Raw genomic sequence first — 24,080 nt, forward strand, 5'->3', positions numbered from 1 at the left:
TCTGTGGAGTGTCTGGTCAAGCTCAATTCAGCCTTGACCAAGCCTATCACCTTGGATTGAAAGTTGCTTCAGGGCTGCCCGCTGCCCAGACAGCTCTATACCATCGCAATCAAGGCTTTCCTCTGTCTCCTCCATAAGAGAATGATGGGGTTGGGGCTTCAGGAGCCAGACCTGTGGGTGATCCTGTCAGCATATGTCCTCATGGCCCAGGAGAGCTGGCATGGATGCAGGCTTGTCATGCCATCTATTTGGTGGTCTCCTCTGTCTGGGTCAACTAGGTCAAGAGCTCTGGCATGATGGTAAGGGGTGGATAGCAGGTGGGAACCCTTCCACCATCGCTCTGCCATTCAGAGGGGCACAGGTCTACTGTTTCACCTGGGCATCTACCTTTCTGCCACCGATCCCTCCCCATGGAAGAATTGAATCAATCTAGAAACCAGGGTATCTGACTGGTTGCAGAGGTGGACAGGACTGCTCCAGTGCCTTTCCTTTTATGGAGGGCACTGCTGCTCAACCAGGTGATCCTGTCCATGTTCTAGCATTGGTTCAAAACCCTGAGCCTGCCCCAAGGAACCCTGGCCAGCTTCCAGAAAAAGATCCTGGAGTTTTTCTGTCCAGGGCTGCACTCAGTCTCTACAGGTGTCCTAAGCCTCCCCTTGCGGGAAGATGGAGAGGGCCTGGTTTGCATCCACAGCTACATCCATGCCTTCCGCCTTCAGGCCCAGCAGACTGCTTTACAGTGCAGGTAGCCTGGCATGGAGTGTGCTGGCGCACATCTTCCTCCACTGCTTCCAAGGGCTCCAATATGACTCGCAGCTCCTTTATCTCTGCCCAATGTGTCTTCCCGGGGACCTCTCTGATCTGCTGGTCTTTGACCAGTCCCTCCTCAGGACCTGGAAGCTAGTTTTCCCTAGCAGCTGCTGAAGGGGAGAACCTCCTTGCAGAGCCTCTGATACACTACCCCTATTTCCACATGTAAATGGTGGAGTCCCTGCTGGTGCACCGGAGGTTGGTCCTGGCTGGCACCTCCAGACTGAGATCTCCTGGTCTCTATGATCAGAGGGACCAGTGGACCCCGTAGCGCTCAGTGAGTGCATGGAGCTGCCAAAACTGCACGTCCCCTGTCCTGTGCTCTAGGAGGTAGGGCAGCCTTACCTCCAGCTTCTCTTGTTTGCCTTCAGTGGATCCAGTAGAAAGGTGCTCCTTGTCCAACCCTCACCCCTGGCCCTCCAGAACTCGTCATTGGGACCCTGCCCTGCAAGCCTCCCCGGGACCCCCCGACAGGCCACCTGAGCTGCACGACATCCAGCTGGTCTGCCTCCAAACCATGCCCAGACAACATCTGCACTCACTCGTGCTTCATACCATCTACTTATTCACCCTCCTGTTCCACCCTGACACCAAAGTGGTGGGACTTGCTGCCACCTGAAGAGGACAAGGAACCCCAGCAGGCAAGCCTGTACTCCACTCTGGTTCCACAGCCCACCGGGGGATATTAGTTGGTGGCAGCTCTTCCATGGAGCCATGAGCACAGGCGTGTAATTGGCACAGTTCACAAACTCCCCCGACACCTGCCCCTGGTACACATCCTAAGTAGGGGGCATCAGGTTGCAAATCCTCTTCCAGCTCCTCCAGAACCTCTTATGGAGGTTCTCTCTGCACTGTTTCTCACACTTCCTCATTTATGCGCACCTCATCCATGGGCTCACAAAGTCATGGGCTCTCCTCGTCAACCTCCTCCTGGCTTTGGCCAAAATGGCCATTCATCACTCCAGGAGGAGGAGGAAGCTGGACCCCGGGGGAAAGAGGATGGGTTGCTCTGCAACTGTGGGGTATGTTCGAGCACGTCTTTAGGCAGAGTTCCTCTGGGTGGTGATGACTGATTTCCTAGATGCCTTGAGGAGCAGAGGTTGCTATCTGGGGTTCTCTGCTCATTGTCCCACTCTGGATCCCTCATTTTTAAATTTTAACTTCACTACTGGTCCTGTGTTCTCTTTCATTGTCCCAAGTACTCAATTGTGACTTGGGCTTAGTGGTCCCTCCCCCTTAGTTGAGGGACAGCCTTTAGTTTTGGACGGGCCTCAACCCATCTGTCCCACTACTCGGAAGTAGTACAGAATTCCCAGAATTCAGCAGAGTTACTTGGGCTGGGTCCAGAATTGGGACCGTGGGATGAATAAACTATAGCCAGAGAACTTCCAATAAACCTCTCACCATCCCATGCCGGCTATTTTCTGTGCTTGTGCCTTATTTCACTTGTGCCTTGTCATTCAGCTGTACTCAGCGTGGGAGATTCCCAGGCTCATACTTAGGTTTCTATCTTTATCTCTCATCTCTCCATAAACAAGTCTTTCCATTCTTTATGTGGGTGATATAAAAATGGTGAAATAAGGGCCAAATATAAATGAAAAAGCAAAGTTATACAGCTGGATAAATAAATGTGCCTTTGCGGAATTGTTATTCACCGCTGTAATTGCTGTGCCTGTGAAATGTTTGCACAAGTGATGCATTATAAAACTGAAATGTATTGTTTCATATTATTTATTTAGGCATTCTGCTATCAAAGTATTTAATATTTGTAAAAAAACCACTGGGCTTGATTTTCCACTTTGTTACCAACAGCTTTATGATTCAATGAAATTACACCAGTGTAAACCTTGGATTAGAAGGTAAACAATTAGGCCTAGTATATTCAGAGCAGCTGATCTCACTTTTGAGACAGATTTTTTCCCCCCACTTAAATGCTATCAGGGTTAGATAAAAAATTTAACTGCATTTTCTTTGCTTTTAAATATTGGCATTTGAATAAACATGTAAAAGCTTTGGAATATACTGTATTTCAAATTGGCTACCAGTCCTTGGCTGACTTGAAGGTACAAAGGTACAATTAATAGCCCAGGGCTTTGAAATGTCCTTAAGTTCTGGGTTCATTAGATCCCCTCATAAAAAACATAGGCGGAACAGAAGGAAGAATTTATTCAACAGTGGACTTGGAGCTCATGTTCATTCCACTCTTTATGGACATTAATGAACTTTAATACCTTTATACTTCCTACAAAGGAGTTTTTATGTCCTCTCATTCAATTTTAAAACTTAAATTTTGATATAACATGTGATGTTCGGGAGCTGAGAGGAATCAGATAATAAAGATCACCATTTTGATAAGCGGGGCTTGTAGGCCATGATTTATCTACACTGCAAAATTAACTAAACACGGACCTTGGGGAGAGTTCAATGTTGTGTTAAAAACGTTCAGTTTGGTTTAAAAACTACATTTGACACCCAATGCATTAAACAGTCAGATATCTTCAGCCAGAGGAGCCCAGAAAGCTGAGATTAAAAAAAAGTGGAAAAGAAAGCCAAATTAAATATGTAAAATCACCAAGGCCCTCAGGCTTTTCCTTTGGGAGGCATTACTTTCTTTCCACCATTCTTGTAGAGATTGAAAATTTCTATGTGACATGAATGGTAGAGTCCTGATTTGTGGTGGAATAGACAGAGCCAGAAAATAACATACTCTGTCTGAAAAGGGAGAACAGCAATTTCTAACTACTTTAGACACTAGTGTGGGGAAGACAAACACCTTGCGGTGTTTGAATTAACCTAATTCAGTATTGCCAACCATAAAAGATCAAAAATCATGAGTCAGACCACCCCCAAAATCATGATATTTAAAAAAAACCCATCAAATCATGTTTTTAGATTGTCTTTTAACTAGGGCTGTCAATTAATCGCAGTTAACTCACGCGATTAAATTTTTTTTTAATCGCGTTCAAAAAATTATTGCGATTAATCGCAGTTTTAATTGCGCTGTTAAACAAGAGAATATCAATTGAAATCTATTAAATATTTTTGATGTTTTTATACTTTTTATATATTGTATTCTGTGTCGTAACTGAAATCAAAGTTCATATTTTTTGATTACGAACATTTGCACTGTAAAAATGATCAGAGAAATAGTATTTTTCAATTCACCTCGTACAAGTACTGTAGTGCAATCTCTTTGTCGTGAAAATGAAATTTACATATGTAGATTTTTTTCATTACCTACCTGCACTCAAAAACAAAACAATGTAAAACTTCAGAGCCTACAAGTCCACTCAGTCCTATTTCTTGTTCAGTCAATCGCTAAGACAAACAAGTTTGTTTACATTTACAGGAGATAATACTGCCCTTTCTTACTTACAATGTCACCAGAAAGTGAGAACAGGCGTTCACATGGCTCTTTTGTAGCTGGCATTGCAAGGTATTTACGTGCCAGATATGCTAAACATTTGTATGCCACTTCATGCTTGGGCCACTATTCCAGAGGGACACAATTCCATGCTGATGGCGCTCATTAAAAAAAAAAAGTGTTAATTAAATTTGTAACTGAACTCCTTGGGGGAGAACTGTATGTCCCCTGCTCTGTTTTACCCACATTCTGCATATATTTCATGTTATAGCAGTCTCAGATGATGACCCAGCACATGTTTATTTTAAGAACACTTTCACTGAAGATTTGACAAAACTCAAAGAAGGTACCAAAGTGAGATTTCTAAAGATAGCTACAGCACGGGACCCAAGATTTAAGAATCTGAAGTGCCTTCCAAAATCTGAGAGCCATGGAGTGTGCAGCATGCTTTCAGAAGTCTTAAAAGAGCAACTCTCCGATGTGGAAACTACAGAACCCGAATCACCAAAAAAGAAAATCAACCTTCTGCTGGTGGCATCTGACTCAGATAATGAAAATAAGCATGCGTCGATCCCCACTGCTTTGGATTGTTATCAAGCAGAACTCGTCATCAGCCTGGACGCATGTCCCCTGGAATGGTGGTTGAAGCATGAAGGGACATATGAATCTTTAGCGCATCTGGCACGTAAATATCTTGTGATGCCGGCTACAACAGTGCCATGTGAATGCCTGTTCTCACTTTCAGGTGACATTGTAAACAAGAAGCAGGCAGCAGTATCTCCTGCAAATGTAAACAAACTTGTTTGTCAGAGCGATTAGCTGAACAAGAAGTAGGACTGAGTGGATTTGCAGGCTCTAAAATTTTACATTGCTTTATTTTTGAATGCAGGTTTGTTTGTTTTTTAATACATAATTCTACATTTGTAAGTTCGACTTTCATGTTAAAGAGATTGCACTACAGTTCTTATATTAGGAGAATTGAAAAATACTATTTCTTTTGTTTTTTACAATGTAAATACTTGTAATCAAAAATATAAAGTGAGCACTGTAAACTTTGTATTGTGCTGTAATTTAAATCAATATATTTGAAAATGTAGAAAATATCCAAAATATTTAAATAAATGTTATTCCATTAATGTTTAACAGTGCGATTGATTGAGTGATTAATTATTTTTAATCGATCGACAGCCCTACTTTTAACTATTTAACTCCTCTCTACTCCTCTGCCAGCGTGAGAGAGAGAATTTCAGGTTGAAGAGTCAACTTTTAATGCACGCAATAAAGCATGCATATCCCTGGCTGCACATACCCTCTCCTCACCCCTAGGATAAGGAACTGCCATCCACTTCCTATTATTGTCTCAACTCGCCCTCCTCCTAGTTTATTTCCTTTGATAACAGAAGAGATGGATGGCAAATAGTTTCAGAACCACTGACTGACTTAATGCATCATGATCCACACTTGCACATAGTACTTGTACTACTTTTTAGGGTTGCAGCCCATCATTCATATAAGCGATAATGTCACAGTAAAAACAATATGGGATTGGTTTAGTCTTTTGCAAGAAGCAATGCTTCCCTGACACCCCCTTCCCCTCCCATACCCACCAACACTTCTCTGCCTGGAACTGTGCAGCATTCCTTCCTTTAACCAGGCCTCTCTCCACATCCCTCCCCACGAGGGTTGCACCTGTCCAGATTTTGCCAGGATCATTCCTTTTTTGGAGATTACTGTTCTGGGAAATCTGGAAGGGTGCTCAGCATACACTGCCAGTTGTCCAATTGTATGAGCTCAGAATCATTCACACTAGATGTTCTAGGTATTTTTACCTCCAAGGTGGCCACCCTCCTCCTTGCTGACTTCAGCCAAAATGACAGCAATAGGAGATGGTGGTCATTATGAATAAGGGAAAATTCATGAGCTGGCAGCCTTTTGTCATGTTTTCATGAGACAGGTAAATAAGACACTAGAGACCAAAATCACTAGAGTTGCAATAAAATCATGAGAGTTGGCAACACAGCTAATGTATACGTGCAAATACATAATGTATGCATGCACATTAGTTATCTGAACATGCTGCCAAGTAGACTTGTAACTAGCTACATGAACATGCAAATACCTGAATGTGGGTGTGAACATCAGGTATTTGTGTACATACATTAGATCCCCAAATCCCAAATTTCTAATCACCTAAATAAAAATGATTTTCGGAGATTCTCAGCACCCACAGCTCTCACTGATCTCAATAGGAGAGTAGTGTGCTCATCACCTCTTTAAAGGAAAAAAAAAAGAAAAATCAGGCCACTTTTAATTTAGGGGCCTAAATAAGGATTTTGGTGTCTCACTTTAGGCTCCCACGTTTGAAAATGTCATCTTAAGGGCACACAGCTATATTCATGCACATATCTAACTCTGTCCCAATGTATACAAACATAGTTATATGTTTCAGAGCGGTAGCCGTGTTAGTCTGTATCAGCAAAAACAATGAGTCGTCCTTGTGGCACCTTAGAGACTAACAAATCTATTTGGGCATAAGTAGTTATGTCCATTTAAACTAAAATTAGCCGGAGGAGAAATACTCAGACTATCATACAAATGTTGCACCCCTCAACAATGAAGTAAAATATGGTGATTTTCACACGTTTAATATAAACGTACACTACTTGTGGTGTGCACTTTTTTCCTGTAGAACTGCTTCTCAAATATATACTGCACTTTGTACTTCTCTAGTTCTAGTCTATTTACTCCACTCTGCTGACACCATTACAAGTTATTAACCTAATAGAAGTGAAGAATGAATAACACATGCCAACAGTTTTCCATTTGTAGAAGTCAATGATAAAGCTACAGATTAGAAAATTTGAAATAGGGGAAACTGCATAGCTCATATCAATGGTTTTCAAACAGTTCTCAACTTTTTCCATAGTATGACCCCAAATTACAATAGAAAAGAGCTTTGGAACTCCACCTACCCATAGTTCTGGGTCCTCATTCGCATTTCACCACACACAGAGAGAAGGTGGACTTGTGGCACCTTAGAGACTAACAAATTTATTTGAGCATAAGCTTTCGTGAGCTACAGCTCACTTCGGTGGATATTCATGTTGAGAACCCATGGCTCAGAGAATTGGATATACCACACTTCATTACTGATTCAAATCTGACCATAATCACTACCTTGTGACAGGTCCACTGTTCCGTGTGACATATATTTAATCTCAGTCCAGTTCATAGCAGACAAGAACCACATCACAAAAACCACCTTGTACATTGATTTCAATGACATAAGGCTGATTACCTCAGCTGAAGATTTATCTTAATTTTTTCCTCCCAGGCAGAATTCTCACATCATTAAGGTTGATGGCCAAACTGCGCATACATCGAAGGAAGAATGTTCTAACTGTGAAACTGGAAAGGAAGTGAGCTGTGCCAAAGATAAACAATACATGATAGCGTTTGTATTTTTAGCACCTTCATATTAACTCTACTCATAGCAAATTTCATCTTGCTTGGGAATATTTATGGCAATATTTCAGGGGTTAGAATTCTATTTCTAGAAATTTCTATGACCACCTCAAGAATTATTACTACCATTAAGCACAAGCACAATGAACTCCCACTGTTATTTCAGTAAGATGCCTCACATCCTAAGGGTTGCCACAATTTTACTACGCATTCTTAACCTAGACACACTTCCAGAGAATATAATGATTTTTAAAACCACTCCTATATACCAGTCTTTTCAAGAGCTATGCTTACCTCAGGGAAAACTATCATTCATACTAAGAAACAAATTTCAGTCATCAGAAAAAAAGTTTTAATATTATTCCAATGCAGAATTATCATATACACCATAGTGATAGAGAGAACTATCCATGTTGGGAGCAAAACAGTGCTTCTGCAGCTACAACGCTGTCTGAACATTGTTGGCACCAGCAGGGTCTAGTAGTAAAAGTACAAATTGGGCGTGATTCCCTATTGCTTTGCACCTTGTGTAGCCAGTTATATCAGTGCAAAGCAGATGCAAGCATTTGTAAAATGTTACCAAATCACAATAGTAAAAGCCAATTCTCAGGTATTTGCAATTCAGTATCTATACGTAGCTATACATAACAAACCTCACACTTATATAACGGCATAGGAGATATTTAAAAAAAAAAAAAAGAGGGTGTGCAAAGCACTAGTTTTATTAGCAGAAAGAAGTCTTGTCATCTGCTACACAGGAATGGTTATGTGAATATCAGCTACTATTCAGACCTATTTAAAAAGAAATGCTGAATATTTACTCAGGTGTTCCAGTCGGTTGTACAATGACATGTGGAGGATGTGTATGGTCCAAAGTAAATATCACTGAAACTGAATGGGGAGACAATCACAATGCTCACTCCCAGCAGGTAATTATTAAATACTAATATCTTGGCAATTTACACTTCCCACTTTTTTTTTTAAATTCAAAAAAAATTAGATTATATTATAGCTTCCCAAACTCCACTCAAAGTGAAAACAAAAGTTCAAACTAGCAGAAACTAGTTTGGATTATAAATTCTGGGCCTGTTTGACTGATTGGTTTCAGTGAAGCTATTCACAGAGTATGGTATTATTCAGTGTAAGGTTAGTAGAACAAGTTCCTGTGGATTTATGAAAAAAGAAATCCAAACCAGTAAACTTAGTTTAAAAACTCTCGGCTCAGACTCACAATCACATTTCTTTAAAACTGTTTTATATATATATTTTATGACAGGTTTCAGAGTAGCAGGTGTGTTAGTCTGTATTCGCAAAAAGGAAAGGAGTACCTGTGGCACCTTAGAGACTAACCAATTTATTTGAGCATAAGTTTTCGTGAGCTACAGCTCACTTCATCGGATGCATCCGATGAAGTGAGCTGTAGCTCACGAAAGCTTATGCTCAAATAAATTGGTTAGTCTCTAAGGTGCCACAGGTACTCCTTTTCTTTATACATACATATACATATACATACACACACAGATACACTGCAACGTAGCCAGCCAGCAGCAAAGATACCATGTTTAGCTTCCATACTAAATTAGTCTCTTTAAAAAAAATCTGTTCAATGTGGCTCAACAAATTGCAAGTTTCAAAAACCAAAAATTACCTAATTACTAGAAAACACATGTGGTATGGAACATATTGAAAAAAAAAATCGAAGGAAAATTTGAAACAAGATTTTGTTCAAGATCTTCCTAACTGATCCACCAGATCAAGAGACATTTAGTTTAGCCTCCTTCCACTGCATCTATGAAGCCTGTTTCTGGAAATAAATTAAAACGCAGGGGCTAAATTGATTAAATACAAAATAATCCCACTGATTTCAAGAGGAGTTAGGTGACAGGCCCCTGGTGGGATTTTCAAAGGTGCCTATCTGCATTTTTAGATGCCTAAATACTTTGAGATCCCAGTCCTTCAATTCATTGCACACTGGCACTTTGCTGCATCCAGACAGAGCCTCATAGAAGCCAGTGGGACTGCACAGGGGCTCAGTGTTAAGCCTGAGTGCAAGATCAGGACCTTAGATGGATAAATCAGTATGGCCTTGGCAGTCAGAAGTTAAGCCTCAATCCACATAGGCAAACTAATGAGCCTGTATGTAGCCCCACTGAGTTCAGTGAAGCTCTGGGTGGATGGTGAGGTTCAATCACACGGAGCAGCTTCACGGGACTGGGGCCTAGAACGCTGAGAAGCATTTCTATACACTATAAAATATTAAAAGTAATAATGCTTGCCACAGATACAGTCACATTCAGACCTCCTTTGCTGATAGACTGTACAAGGAATGTTTTCCTGGTAGCGGACATGTTTGTAGCAAAACCAAAGATCCTTTTTTTTTTTTTAAGCTAATCTTAAATATGCACCATAACCTTAACAGCGAAATCTGAACGGCAGCAAAGCAGCCTTTTTTAAAAGCAACATTTTTCAACTGGATTAGATTGAATCTTACTAGTGATGGGAGCAAGAAAAACTATGACCTCATTAGCTGCATCTGTGTATTAATCAGACTTAATGCAAGCGTCAAAGGTTGAATTGGTCTAACTCTCTTGGGCTGTGTCCCTGCTGCTGGCAGCACAATTTTATGTGGTAGGTCTTCATGAAGTCAGCCTCTTTCTGTCAGGCCAGGGAGTTCAAAGCCAATACCCTTTGAAATGAAGACAAGTAACTTAGAAACTGTGCAACCATCAAGATGTATGCAGTAAGAGCTGAACTGACCTGATTTTTATGTTGTCTTTCCCCATCACAATCCTACGTAGTTGTCTCCCCTTGATGTTCTTAGCTTATAACCTCCTTGGAGCAGAGACTCATTTGTTTTTCCTCTGCAAAGCACCATGCATATCTATGGCTGTATATAAGTAATAAATAACGAACTCTTCTAAAGGTCACAGACAGTTGTTTCCTTAAATAGCCAAAGATAATTTTATCTTATTCAGTAAACACAGAAAATAAAATTAGGTTAGATTGTTAAATAACTAAGGGCTGTGATGCTAACACTTTCTTAAATTATAGAAAAAGTACAGAAGATTCTCAATAAATCTAATTATCTGTTATTTTAGCAGAGATCGTAGCCACTTCTGACCTGCCACTTTGTCCCCTGGGCAGCCTATCCTTTCACAATGAAGCCAGGATTTCTCTAGACTAGAATTATGTTAGATCATGTTTAACATGTGCTAAAGTACAACTTGCCTTGACTAGAGTTTTAGAAGGTATTAGTTATATTCAGCTAGCTAACATGTACTAACATCACATCTTTAAATCCTAATCTCAGGAAAGTCTCCGACATCTTGTCCTGTTGGTTGCAAAATGGAGTCAGAGAGTCTCTGACCTCCAAGATCTGTTTAGAACCTTCTCACACACTTTTGAACCTCACTCTTGAGAACACACTGTATAACTCAAATACCATTCTGATGAGCTTTGGGGAAGACGTTAATTCAAGGTAATATCTGATACTGAATTTGTGAGGTTTCAGTAAACATCTTGAGAACGCAAGTAAACTCTCTTTGGATGCTCACCTCCCCAATCCCAGCACTATTATCTCCTTATGGTTGTATTTACCCTCATGTACGAATCATTAGGATGCCCACAAGTCATCCAAGCATGATAGAAGCTCGGCACAAGTTGAGTGAGAGAGTTCTTCACTTTACAATTCTGAAATCTAGTACAGAACTACAGAATTAAAAATCATAGTAACAGATGTCAATGAAAATAACTGATCATGTTGGTTATAGCATGTCACCCACATCAAATAACTCAGAATATTTTAAAACAAAAAAGAAGAAAGAAGCCCTTCCGTAAGCAATTGAATGGTATTTTATCTTAGATTTTTGATCACAGCAGATGCTGCAAAGAAATCTAAGATGCTCACAGAAAAATCTTTCAACAGACCACACTTCATCTCAGCAGGTAACAGTAAGAATTAAACAGTAAGAATCTGCAAATTATGCTTCCATCACATAGTTCTTGGCATCTGAGAAACATTTTTGCAAAAGTCAGGTCACATGTTTCAACATCTTGCAAAGCAAGCTAACAGTTTGCAACTGTGGATGTGGGAACAGAATACATGTGGACAAATATAAATAAATAATAAGACACCCGCTCATAGAGAGAGAGAGAGAGAAAGATGCTGTGACTTAGTCAACCCTACTTCATTTACACTTATATAAAACTCTTCACCTTATTTTTTAAATATAAAGTGTTTTCTGTGATTACAGATTGAAAGAAAAAACATTAACCATAACTTTGTGTTCCTTGGAAAAAAAATCAGAAATTCTACTGCTACGTCAGCTGAAGTGTAATTAACCTTTAAACAACACCAGGATCCATTTTGAATAGCATTAACCTTTCAACACAGTGAAAACAACAACAACTGGGCAATAGAGCAAAGAGAAGCTAAACTTATTATGCTTGGAAAATTGGTTTTGGATGCAGGCCTATAGTGCAATTTGAACCTCTGAATCCTCAGAGATGCATAATATCTTTTCACATCATTTTGGGGCTGTTTGTTTTATTTCCATAAATTACTGTCAGTGGAGACATTTTTGGTGACTTTTTCAGGCTCTATGGAACTCAGCTGGCTATCTGTCATGAAAAGAAAAAGTAAATACATTTCTCTCTGGTGATCCGCTGTCATCAAAAGCCTTGAAGACATGGCCATAGTGCGGACCCATTTTCCCCACACATTGTTGCCTCGTTTAAAAGATTAAAAAATAGAAAATTAAAAAGCAAAAAAAAAAAAGTTAGTTACTGTAGTGGAAAGTAACACACAATGAGCTACATTACAAATTCTAATGTGGTGGGGAATACCCTTCTGGAACTTCACCAGATCTTTTTCTTCTTCAATCTCTACTGTTATTCTGAGCACAGAGACTATGATTTGCCCTTAGTCCCTGTGAGGGTCCCCTTATGCATAGAAAGCTCCTTGAGCTCTCTTCTGCTGCTCACCCTCACAAGGGAAGGCGTTAATCTAGCCCTTAATGTTTTTGATGCGCTGCTGCAATCCAGCCAGTAAAAAGGGACACAACTAAAACTGTATTCTTAGTTTTATGCTGATTAGTGATAACAGCAATGATGCTTCAGATCATCAAGGAAGAAAAAAAAATTATCTCCAGGAGAAAAAAAGAGGAAAATATATTAGGCAGTTGTAAACAAATTCAGAGGCAAGTTAGGAAAAATCCTAGCGGTCAGACACCAGCCTTGGACAAACAAAAACCAAAGCTGGTCAAGAAAAATAGAACTGTTTAGTGCTTATTGTAAGCGCTGATGACCTAGGATGACCAGATGTCCCGATTTTATAGGGACAGTCCCGATTTTTGGGTCTTTTTCTTATATAGGCTCCTACAACCCCCCACGCCCTGTCCCTATTTTTCACACTTGCTGTCTGGTTACCCTATGCTGACCAAACTCTTGTGAATTCACTGAGCAGCACATCCTACCAGAAGCTAAATATGACAACTGGTCTAACACCTGTTTCAGGGTACACACGAGAAGTGTTGCTATTATTCTATGCCATTTACAAAGAAATGGAGGTGACAGGCCAGCGTTCATGTTTTTATTTTAAATCAGATGTACCAGTCAGTTCATATGCCTCGGATTTTCACGTGCCAGTGTGATTACTACTATAGCTTGTCATTTCATTGAGAGATTTCGGTAGTGCTCATCACTGATGTATCTGTGCAGCTCACAGATATTAATGAGTTTATCCTCACAGCACCCACGTGAGGCAGGGAAATAGCCCCATTTTACCAATAAGGAAACAGAGCACACAGTGATGAACTGACTTGTGCAAGGTCATACAAGTAGTCTGTGGCAAAGCGAGGAACAGAACGCAGATCTCATAAGTCTCACTCTTGTTCCTTAACCACAAGACCAGTCTCCAACGCATATTTAACTTAAAAATATATATATATACACACACACTCCTTTTGGCTATAGAAAAATTGGGCCGGTCCTATTTTCATGTAGACAATCAACTATGAGATCTGCCTTGTCCATGGATAAGTCATTGGCAATGACTTCCTAGAAGGTTTGGATATCTCATTTGATTAAGCAGGTAAACTTCTGGATGCTTATCCAAGCCTCTTAGGGGTGCAGAACTGCAAAAACAGGCTCTCCTCCTACGGGTGAATGGTTCAGGTCAATTCTTTTATCTAAACTAGTAAACTCAGCAATCGTATATACATATATTACAATTTGAGGTTTGTTTTTTTAAAAAAAACTTTCCAATTCTAGCAATATAAGAGTATGGAACTGACTAACACTGAAAACTTTTACAATTATAGAACAGCTGGAACTATAAGATTTTTTTTTTTAAACATTTTACAAAATATTTTTTCTTAAAAAAAGACTAACTTGAAAGTAAGGCTGGTATGGAAAGATTTCCAGACTATCCCATAGGAAGGTATCAAGGTTATTCCCTTCCTACCACTATCACCCTTCTCTAGTTTCTCCTTTTCTTCCACATCAATGCTAAGCTACTGATAACACTTACTCCCATCTGTGATACATCCCCTACCATTCTCTTCCTTCCACCCTAACTTGTCTCTTCACCACTCACTTTTGCTTCTTTTACTCACTTCCAACTTTATGCTCTCTTTCACTCTGCCCCTGCGACTTGGAAATGCCTGAAATCTGCTATTCTCCTCCTTTAAAAAATCCCAATGTCCTGAAAACATACGTGTTCATGAAGCATTCAAGATAGAAGATCACTCCAAACTGTGTGTGTGTTGTCCCATATATTGCTTTGTATTATATGGAATTATTCCTCTAACCTCTTTGGGGCAAAGACTCATTTTATTTGGCACATTTACACTTTGTGCAGTGAAGGGTACATAAACAGCACTATATAACTGAATAACAAATACATTTTCACAATATCTTATACCCTAAAATATTAGGACTAATTCATCCCTAGAGTAAAATGGACACAATCCATCTGCATCTACATTAATATACATACAAAAACTACATTAAAAACATTAAGTTTGCAAAATCAAGCATTCAAAAATTAGAAAAATGCCAGAATTTAGATTGTCCATGTAGCCTTAAACCATCCCCTTGTGTATATGCATTATGATACAGGTCTTTAATTACATGATCACATGCTATTTTTTCCACAGGAGCCCTGCTTCAGTCAGTGCATAGGATGAACCTGCTCTTGGGAAGAATCACAGCTGTGGAGTGAAGGAGGATGTTTCTAGGATTCAGTCTTATTTGTCTAAAAATCGGAAGGTGTATAGTGAAAGAGGCAGGGCACCACATGAAGAGATATGATGCATTTGTGGTAAGATAGATGAATACCACACAGGAGAACTTAATTCTATCCCTGCCTCTACATTGGACTTCCTGTGTGATACTGAGCGACCCTCTTAACCAACATTTTGGCAGATAGCCACTAGCTGTGTGTTCCTCGTTTTTTTGCTGTCCAAGTTGATACACATGGGGCCTGATTTAAGTGATGAACATACATTTCAATTAAGTTATTAATAGTGGTAGATGGTCAGTTCCTCTGGCAGTAAGAGAGCATGGTACGGGGGAAATGAGCACAGTGTTGGGAGTCAGGAGATATTGAGTGTTAATCTTAGCTCTGCCTGATCCACTGGATGGCCTCATCAGTTAAAAAAAAAAAACCCTCCAAAAACCTCCTCTCTCACTGGGCAGATGTGGACATAAGTTCGTTAGCATTTGTGAAGCACTTAGACACTACCCTGATGGACGCTCATGAGAAATTAATAATTCTGTATTATTTGCTTTGGATGGTGTGCAGTAAATAAGGAAGTGGCCACACACTGAGTGATGAGGATAAGAGAAATATTGAAGAACTACCTATATATTGAATGAGATGGCAGGGAGATCCTGTAGAAAAAATAGTGTGTAATTAAAGACTATCATAATTCATAGGCACAAGGGGGCCATATTAAGGTCAGATGGGTAACTTAATTCTTGCATTTTCTAACATTCATGTGCTTGACTTTGCAATCTATGCAACACTCTTTTAATATAGAGGTTTTTTGTAAGTAATTTATAGGACTTTTAAGGGAAAAGGTAAACACTAATTCTATGATGTACATGAGTAAGATTTGAATTCTAGGCCTTCAGCACTGCAACTTAGCTTGCGCTACAGACCTTAGCTTGTAGCAAGAGAAAGGTTTACCCTAGTGGGGGCAAATGGACTGCTAGCACCAGGTACTGGATCCAGCATTTGGTCAGGGGGAAGCTCAGACTGGCTCCCTCTTTTCCCTGCTGAAGAAGACAGTGGGCTCCTGCCCCATGTAGTGCCACTTGGTGGGGCTAAGGGGAGCACGACCTGGCTCTCTCCTCTTCCACTCCACACTACAGTTCCTCTGGCAGAAGCAAGGTGTCTGTTTTCAGGATTTTCAGTGCAGTGTCTGTGGCTGTGGAGGTGGCAGTGGCAACATGGGGCCCATTTCTTTAGCATGTCCACGTTCAATTATTAGTTTGGCAAGCTGCCAACGTTTTTGCTGACAAAGCAAGCAAGCACCTAGAAATGGTGCTTTCTATTGTCAACAGTTTATAACTCAGCTAAACCTGAATGGAATTTCCTGGAACAAAGAGAAGGCCCTTCTCTAGCCCAAAGGCTCTCTCCCTGCCAAATTACAAAGAACTGCTGCAAACACTGGAGGTCTGAGAGCTTCTCAAAAAAGGTCATAAGAATCTTGTATAACAGAAAGTGTTAGGCACCGTAAACATAAATGGTTGCCACCAGCTCCTCCAATAATAAATTATAATCAATGAATCACCGTATGTGTAACTAAACCAATGGTTTCCTCCTTCATGAGTCATCTCTTTCTATTCTCCCCCTTACAATGAAAAGCATGAGATCTCACATAGACTGATTACATGATATTCTGTGTGACTACTTGGGCTTTATACATTATCTTGAGGTGATATCATGGCCCCTCCTCCTCTCTGCCCCTCACTATGTTGGTCTAAGTCCACCAGCTTGAATTTAGCAAAATCACAATAAGACTGCCCATAAGACAGGCTAGTACACTTTCTCCCTTTGAGTGATCTGATAAACTGGGGCTAAAATGCTCTGTTTGAATCTACAAGGAAGGTAATTCCATTGTGATTTTGCTAAAGTAGTCAGGAAGCATTCAGTGGGAAACAGACTGACACCTTTTTATCCTTAGTGTCAGTAGAAAACATTGTATTTTTCTTGTCTTTCTGAACTCCCAGGAGAAGGCTTTGCCTCAAGGGAAAATATTTTTAGTACATCAGCTTGAGTGTTTCTGCTGCTGCACTGAGTGCAATTCCAAGAAACATAAGTTGCTACCTACCAGGCAACAGAAAGAAAAGCATTAAAAATATTTCCACAGAAATTAGTCTCTAACAAATATGTTGGGTTTCTTACATCTTCTTCCTAAATAGTTTTCAGAGTAGCAGCCGTCTTAGTCTGTATTTGCAAAAAAAAAAAAGGAATACTTCAGACTGTTTGTCCAGATCATTTTGAATTTTAATCCTATCCTCCAAAGCACTTGCAGCCCCTCCCAGCTTGGTTTCGTCCACAAACTTTATAAGCGTGCTCTCTATGCCATTATCTAAATCATTGATGAAGATATTGAACTGAACCAGAACAGGTACTCCTTTTCTTTTTCCTAAATAGTGGCATCAACTTGTGTGATCTCCAAGAGAGAGAAAAGGCAACACTGGCTTGTCAATTAGCACCTTATGCTCATAGCAAAAAAAATATACAAATCTACTGGAGGGAAGACCAGTTTGTACAGTAGACCACGGAGGTTTTCATTGTCAGGGAGCTTTCAAAGTCCTAACAGGGTAAAGCAAAACCAGCCTAGTTTTGAGCTTGGCATATAATGTAGTTAAATGAAAGAAATAAAACATTGGCAAGGATACTTTAAAAAAGGACCAAAGCTGTGTTTTAGGCCTTGATCCTGCAACTTGTACCATGAAGACAGACTTGTGTGGCAATGATCCATGAAGTCAACAGGGTTCCATGTAGGTGCAGGAATCTGCATGAGCAGATCAAGTTGCAGGATAGGGAACCAAACAAGGAAGGCCTTTCCCTCAAGCTTTGTGCTTTGGGTGTCAATTTATTAACAAGAGAAAATCATTCTCTAACAGATGAAAACTGGCAATATTATTTAAACTAAAACATATTGAGACACCAGTTTGAGAGTGCTGATCCACAGTTTCATCATGTTACTGAAAAGGCGTCCAACCAGATAGCAATCCACAGCTTAGTTGAAATGATTTGATATAGAGGGAGCCAGCTCTGGTGAAAATGAAACAAAATATAAAAACAAAACAAGGAAGCCTTTCTATACAGTAATGGTTAAGTTCTTTGCATGGTCTCTAGCTATCTGGTGTCTGACTAGAAAGCGATGGAGAGATGGAATACATGTATTGAACCAACGGGGCGTTTTTCAATGACAGAACAGTCTGGGGGGGGGGGGGTCTTTAAAATCATCATTTTTTAGTAATCTAGATTGTTGTAGAAAAAACAGCTGCATGTGCAGTGATTTTTCTATATAACTTTTAGCCCTGGTGCCATAAATTTAGAACCCTAACAACATTAACAATCCCATTACATTATGAAATTATAATAGTAAAACAATGTTAAGGTCTTCTAAAAAGACCCAATTAGGATGCGATTAGGATCTGAATTTATAACAGCGAAATAATGGAAACGCATGTCTGTGAAGGCCCAGTTATGATGCCATTAAAATGCTTCTGCCACAGACTCATAATGTGGAGGAATACGACATATCACTGGGGATATAGTTATTCCAACTATGCATGCTGTGTATATAATGGATATAAATATTATGTTCACCACTTGTGCTGTTGTACTGCAATCTACAGCACTTGTATTTTGCTAGGGGGCAGGTAATACCATTATGTTTTTGTGGGCCCCATTGCTAAGATGACCCAAGGTGTCACAGTACACTCGGTACATATTAGGGGAAGATAAGACTGCAATGGCAGACTTAATTCTGATTTTCCTTGCTTTTGTGTGTTAATCTTTTAAAGAGGTTGTCAAGGTTCCTTCCCCACTCTGAACTCTAGAGTACAGATGTGGGGACCTGCAGGAAAGACCCCCTAAGCTTATTCTTACCAGCTTAGGTTAAAAACTTCCCCAAGGTACAAACTTTGCCTTGTCCTTGAATAGTATACTGCCACCACCAAGCGTTTTAAACAAAGAACAGGGAAAGAGCCCACTTGGAGATGTCTTCCCCCAAAATATCCCCCCAAACCCTACACCCCCTTTCCTGGGGAAGGCTTGATAATAATCCTCACCAATTGGTACAGGTGAACACAGACCCAAATCTTTGGATCTTAAGAACAATGACAAATCAATCAGGTTCTTAAAAGAAGAATTTTAATTAAAGAAAAGGTAAAAATCACCTTTGTAAAATCAAGATGGTAAATACCTTACAGGGTAATCAGATTCAAAACATAGAGAATCCCTCTAGGCAAAACCTTAAGTGACAAAAAGACACAAAAACAGGAATATACATTCCCTCCAGCACAGCTTATTTTACCAGCCATTAAACAAAAGAAAATCTAACGCATTTTCTAGCTAGATTACTTACTAACTTAACAGGAGTTGGAAGGCTTGCATTTCTGATCTGTTCCCGGCAAAAGCATCACAGACAGACAGACAGAACCCTTTGTTCCTCCCCCCGCTCCAGATTTGAAAGTATCTTGTCCCCTCATTGGTCACTTTGGTCAGGTCCCAGCGAGGTTCTCTCAGCTTCTTAACCCTTTACAGGTGAAAGGGTTTTGCCTCTGGCCAGGAGGGATCTTATAGCACTGTATACAGAGAGGTGGTTACCCTTCCCTTTATATTTATGACAGAGGTATTACCAAATAATTCTATAACACAGAATCCAATATTGTTCTACAAAAAGATATAGGAACATGTATTATGATTTCCATATTTGAGACATGAGACTATTATATGATACTCAGATAGCTAAGTGTGTTCTCTTTTCTTAACTTTACAAGTGAGGTTTCTATTTACATAATTTCTAAGGAATAAATTCAGACACAGTTCTGTAGTGAATCTTAGTTAAGATTTGCCAGAAATCATTTTAATGTCACTGTAATAGCGTAGCCAACCTTGACGACAGAAGGAGCCACACCTGTCAGAGATCAGGATGATTGCCCTATGAAGGGCAGCAGAAGAAGGCAAGGCTCAGGGATTAGAGACTGCCAAGAGTGAGCAGATTCTAGCAAAGAGTCCCGACAATTAGGACTCAAACTTCAGCCAGGTAGGGCCTGAAAGTGGCCTGCCAAAGCAGGAAAGGCCCCAGGCAGGAAGTCCTGGGAGGAGAAAGAGAAGCTTTTGTTTGTGTGAACTTTTGGCTGGACTTGAAAACTTTATTTTGAATGTTTGTTCATTTAATAGTGCACAACTCAAGAGGGGATGGGAATGAACAAGAGAGTCTATGTTTCTTGAACAATCCAAGAGGGGGAACTGAGACAGGCTGCCTGTAGCACAATCCTAGGCCATGCAGGGTCACACAAGAGGTGGCCAGTCCACCTCAACTGGCATAGTTGGCAGGATTTGACAGAGTCGTCTACCATTAAGGAGGGAAGTGGAAACAGTGCAGCAACTGGAAGAAGCTGTTCCTCTGCTGTCTGAACAGCAGCAATGGACATAGGTAGTTCTTCTGCAGGAACAGTGGCAGCAACAGAAGGCACAGTGGGCCATGCAGTGGAAGGTACAGATGGTGGGGTTTGGAGCCCAGCAGTGCTGGCAGGGAGACCACTGCCTCCTACATGAGAGGAATGAGTGTGTGTGTGTTTGTTTCTGATGTGGAAGAACAGGGCACAGAAGATTTGAGTGCCACAGGAGGCAGCATGAATACTATGGGGGGGGGGGGACGTATAAGAAAAAAATAGAAGCATGTGAGGGCAAGGTCCCAGAGTAAGGGGCCACCCAAACATTTTAGAGCGGAGAGACAGGACACAGTAAAAGGGTATGCCCCTTGAATAATGAGGTCGGTGGGAAGGGAAAATCCCCGAAGACCAAGAGGGAGACAAAGAGATGGGCAGTCAAGAGAGGGGGTACAGTCTGTATATTTCAGAAATACATCAGACCCAGGTACCTATGGTGAGGGAAACAAGTGGGGGTGGTGGTGGTCACAGCAATCCCTACTGTGATTGAGTGGAGGGAAGAAATAAAGCCGGAACTGGCTGCTGGGCAACATGATCAAAATGTGGGAGCCCTTAGAGAATGGCAGGGTTGTATTAGCGTTTGGGAGAAGGGGGCGAAGACTGAAGCTGCAATAAAAATGAACCTTCCCGTCATGGCAGCACCTCCTGCCAAGATGTGAAATTGAGCCCCGGGAGGAGACGATATAGGCAGCCTGACCTCTCTGGTGGAAAAGTATCAGAGGGAATTAGCTGCTATGGTAGAAGCCAGGTAGCTTGCCCTGTTATAGGAGTTCAGCCATCTCTCTCGGTCATCAATTAGATGTCTTCATTAATTTTAATGAAAGACTAACCTTTGCACCACACAAATAACTAATGTCTTTTGTCTTGAGCAACAAAATATATGAGCCTTCAACTAATATAAAAGCAAAGACGGTCTCAAAGGATGCTTATTTGTGCAAATTCTGCCCTCAATTATATTCATGCATCCCTAAAGAAGCCAGTGAGAGTGCACGGGTGTAAATGAGAACAGAATCTGATTCACTGTATTAAAAGCTAGCGAGTAAACTATTGGCATCAATGCTGAGAATTCCATCTGAAATAGGCTTAATACTTTAGTAAGACAGCTTCTGTCATAACTTAAATTTTGTAGGACAGTCTAATTTTTACATTCTGAACATTTAGGAAATTCAGATAGTTCCAAAACAATCAAGAACAAAGGGATAAGAATTAAAACAATAGCAAAACTGAGCTAACGTGAAAATGAGAGAGTTCTAACAAAACCATGCGCTATAAAGGTGAAAAAACCAAACAATTTTAATGCTGTAGGGTCACAATCTACTCATTTACACCAGGGTAAATCCAGAATAATTCACTCATCAGATAATATTTTTAATATAGTTCTTCTGGATGTCTATTGCTGTAACTGAAAGCAACATTTCAAACAGTAGGTCAAAGCGCATGACAGAACTTCTAGTGTGCTGAGGGGAAAGAACCACATGGCCAGTTACTGTGTGACAAGCTAGCGGACGGTAGACTTACACCCCAGCTTGCCATGCACAAAATCCTGAAGACAAGCCCTTAGACTACAACAGTATTTGTGTACCTACTTTTGTTGACTGACCGTGAAAAACAAAACAAAAAATTTTTAAAAAATTACTGTTTTCACTAAACGCATTTCAGCCATCTAATACATTTAGAGACTTGCAAAGTCACATTTAATAGAGAAAAATATTTATTTTTCTTAACAAGCATTAGTGTTGGCAAAATAATAAGTAGACAGACTACAAATGTAATTTGTCATACAGTAGAACCATATAGATTTGACTCACCTAGCCATCCTGATCCAGAATTGGGTATGCACATGTCTGTCTCAGCACTGGGCAACACAAATCCAACCACAAAAACCTCTACCCCATCAGCCATTAGTGCCATTCCAAGAACAAAGAAGAGGGCCCACTGAAAACGGCCATGTCCACACTCTTGTATAATCAGCTCATACTGCTGCGCTAGCTCCTCTTCATCAGCTTTCCTCTCTGTTTCCAGTTCATGACGGTCCTTATACTCATCATGGATGGGTTGCTCTCGGGCCACTATGCCATCCTTGCCTTGCCCTGTGTTTGGGATTCCTTGATATTCCCCCTCGTAAATCTCATCATCTTCATCATGCCCTTCAGTTGCTTCACTTGACCCTTCATCATCATTGGCTTCTCCATCATAACTTCCTCCTTGTGTATAGTAGTCGTCATCATCTTCCTCGTCCTTGAATTGTTTGTAGGATCTCTGTGTATACCCATCCTGAGCTTTGTCTATCGTTTTATTCACCTTCTTTACAGTTTGTCTCTTCACCTCCTTGGCAATGTCCTTAGCCCCTTTCACTAATGAAGTCCTGTCTTTGTATGTGTCTTCCATCTTGTATTAATGTACGATGGTCCTACTGCAAATGGATCTATTGATTCTGTCTGGAATATCTATTCTGCGCTAGACATCAATAGTGGAGATGCTAGAACATGTTCAGCTTCAACAAGGTATCTGCAAAATATAAAAAGAGAATATCCTTATTTATATTTTGTTCCCTCTTAGATGCTCCTTCACACTGGTACAGCACCATATTAATAACTGTTTGGGAGCTACAGCACTGAAGCTGCATTTCCACAACTATAGCAAAGGACTCCAAAAAGATAGTATACATACATTTTCTTTGAATGTTAAGAAAATGCTCTTAAGAAAATCCCTGTTTCCCTACACATTTGCACTATGGAATTTATTGTCTGCTGGTGTCTCCCCCCCACTAATTTTCTGTGTGAAAGAAAAAAATCTCTATCCTACTGCTTTAAAATAAATATTGCTTGTTTCCAATTTATGAAAAAAATGTAAGGGATGAACATAACACCACAATGTCATTTTTAATAAGTTAATTTATGCTTGTGAAAAGTGAACAGATGAACAGCTATGGAAACAAGTCTATTTACAAATATCAACTGTGCAAGCTTCCCCATATTAGCTCATCAGTGTGCTTCAACTGTGACCTGGAGGAGCCACATCTAGTGATGAAAGGGTAGTCCAGTCTTCATAAAGATTCAAAGACTGATCCAAAGTACATTGAAATCAATGGAAAGACTTCCACTAACTTCAATAGACATTAAATCATGCCCTCAATCTTTAGTGCCAGTATTAAACTGTAATGATGTTGACACCTGAACTAAGGAAATGGACTGAGAACATTAGCCAATTGCACACAGGCCATAAAACATTCTGTGGTTAATGCCTTTAGTCACCTTGGGTGCTATTTTCAAAAGCAGCTAAGTGATTTAGTACCACAAGTCCCATGGAAAGTCAATTCACGATTCTGAAAATCCCACTGTACAAGCCTAGTCTGAATTTGAACAGTTAGCTGGAGGTGAAAAGCTCTTTATTCTATTACCCATCCCCCTAGCTTTTAGCTCAAACATTTTTAAATTATTAAGTTGATTTTAAAGTGTGCCTTCCTCCAGTTAAAATTAGCATACCCTATAAACAGGAAGGGGCTAAAGAAAGTTATTTTGAAGAAGTTTTGGTTTAAGAAATATATAATGACTGAAAAAGTACTCAAACTGATATAAATTAAAAACGGAACCTGTCAGATTAAAAGCCAATATTTGGTTGTTTTTTTTTAAATCAAATTCCTTTCCTTATCTCTAATACATTCAATTATTTTTTCCCCATTTTAATACTTTTCCACCATTTTTGCGGTTTGCATAAACAAGTATTCATGCAGTGCTTC

General features: G+C 40.1%; 1 protein-coding gene across 4 annotated transcripts in view; it reads right to left on the minus strand.

Annotated features, from left to right (window-relative positions):
* The window catches only part of SV2C (synaptic vesicle glycoprotein 2C), a 221,706-nt gene that overhangs the window by 162,680 nt on the left and 34,946 nt on the right, over window positions 1-24,080 (minus strand). For all 4 annotated transcript variants that reach the window (XM_043547291.1, XM_007064505.3, XM_043547290.1 and 1 more), the window contains one exon: window positions 22,150-22,849. In XM_043547291.1, the coding sequence (XP_043403226.1) occupies window positions 22,150-22,157 (8 nt within the window). In that variant the 5' untranslated portion in view covers window positions 22,158-22,849. The remainder of the gene's footprint in view (window positions 1-22,149; window positions 22,850-24,080) is intronic.

This window comes from Chelonia mydas, chromosome 5 (assembly GCF_015237465.2).
Source record: "Chelonia mydas isolate rCheMyd1 chromosome 5, rCheMyd1.pri.v2, whole genome shotgun sequence".
In the NCBI taxonomy this organism is placed as follows: domain Eukaryota; kingdom Metazoa; phylum Chordata; order Testudines; family Cheloniidae; genus Chelonia; species Chelonia mydas.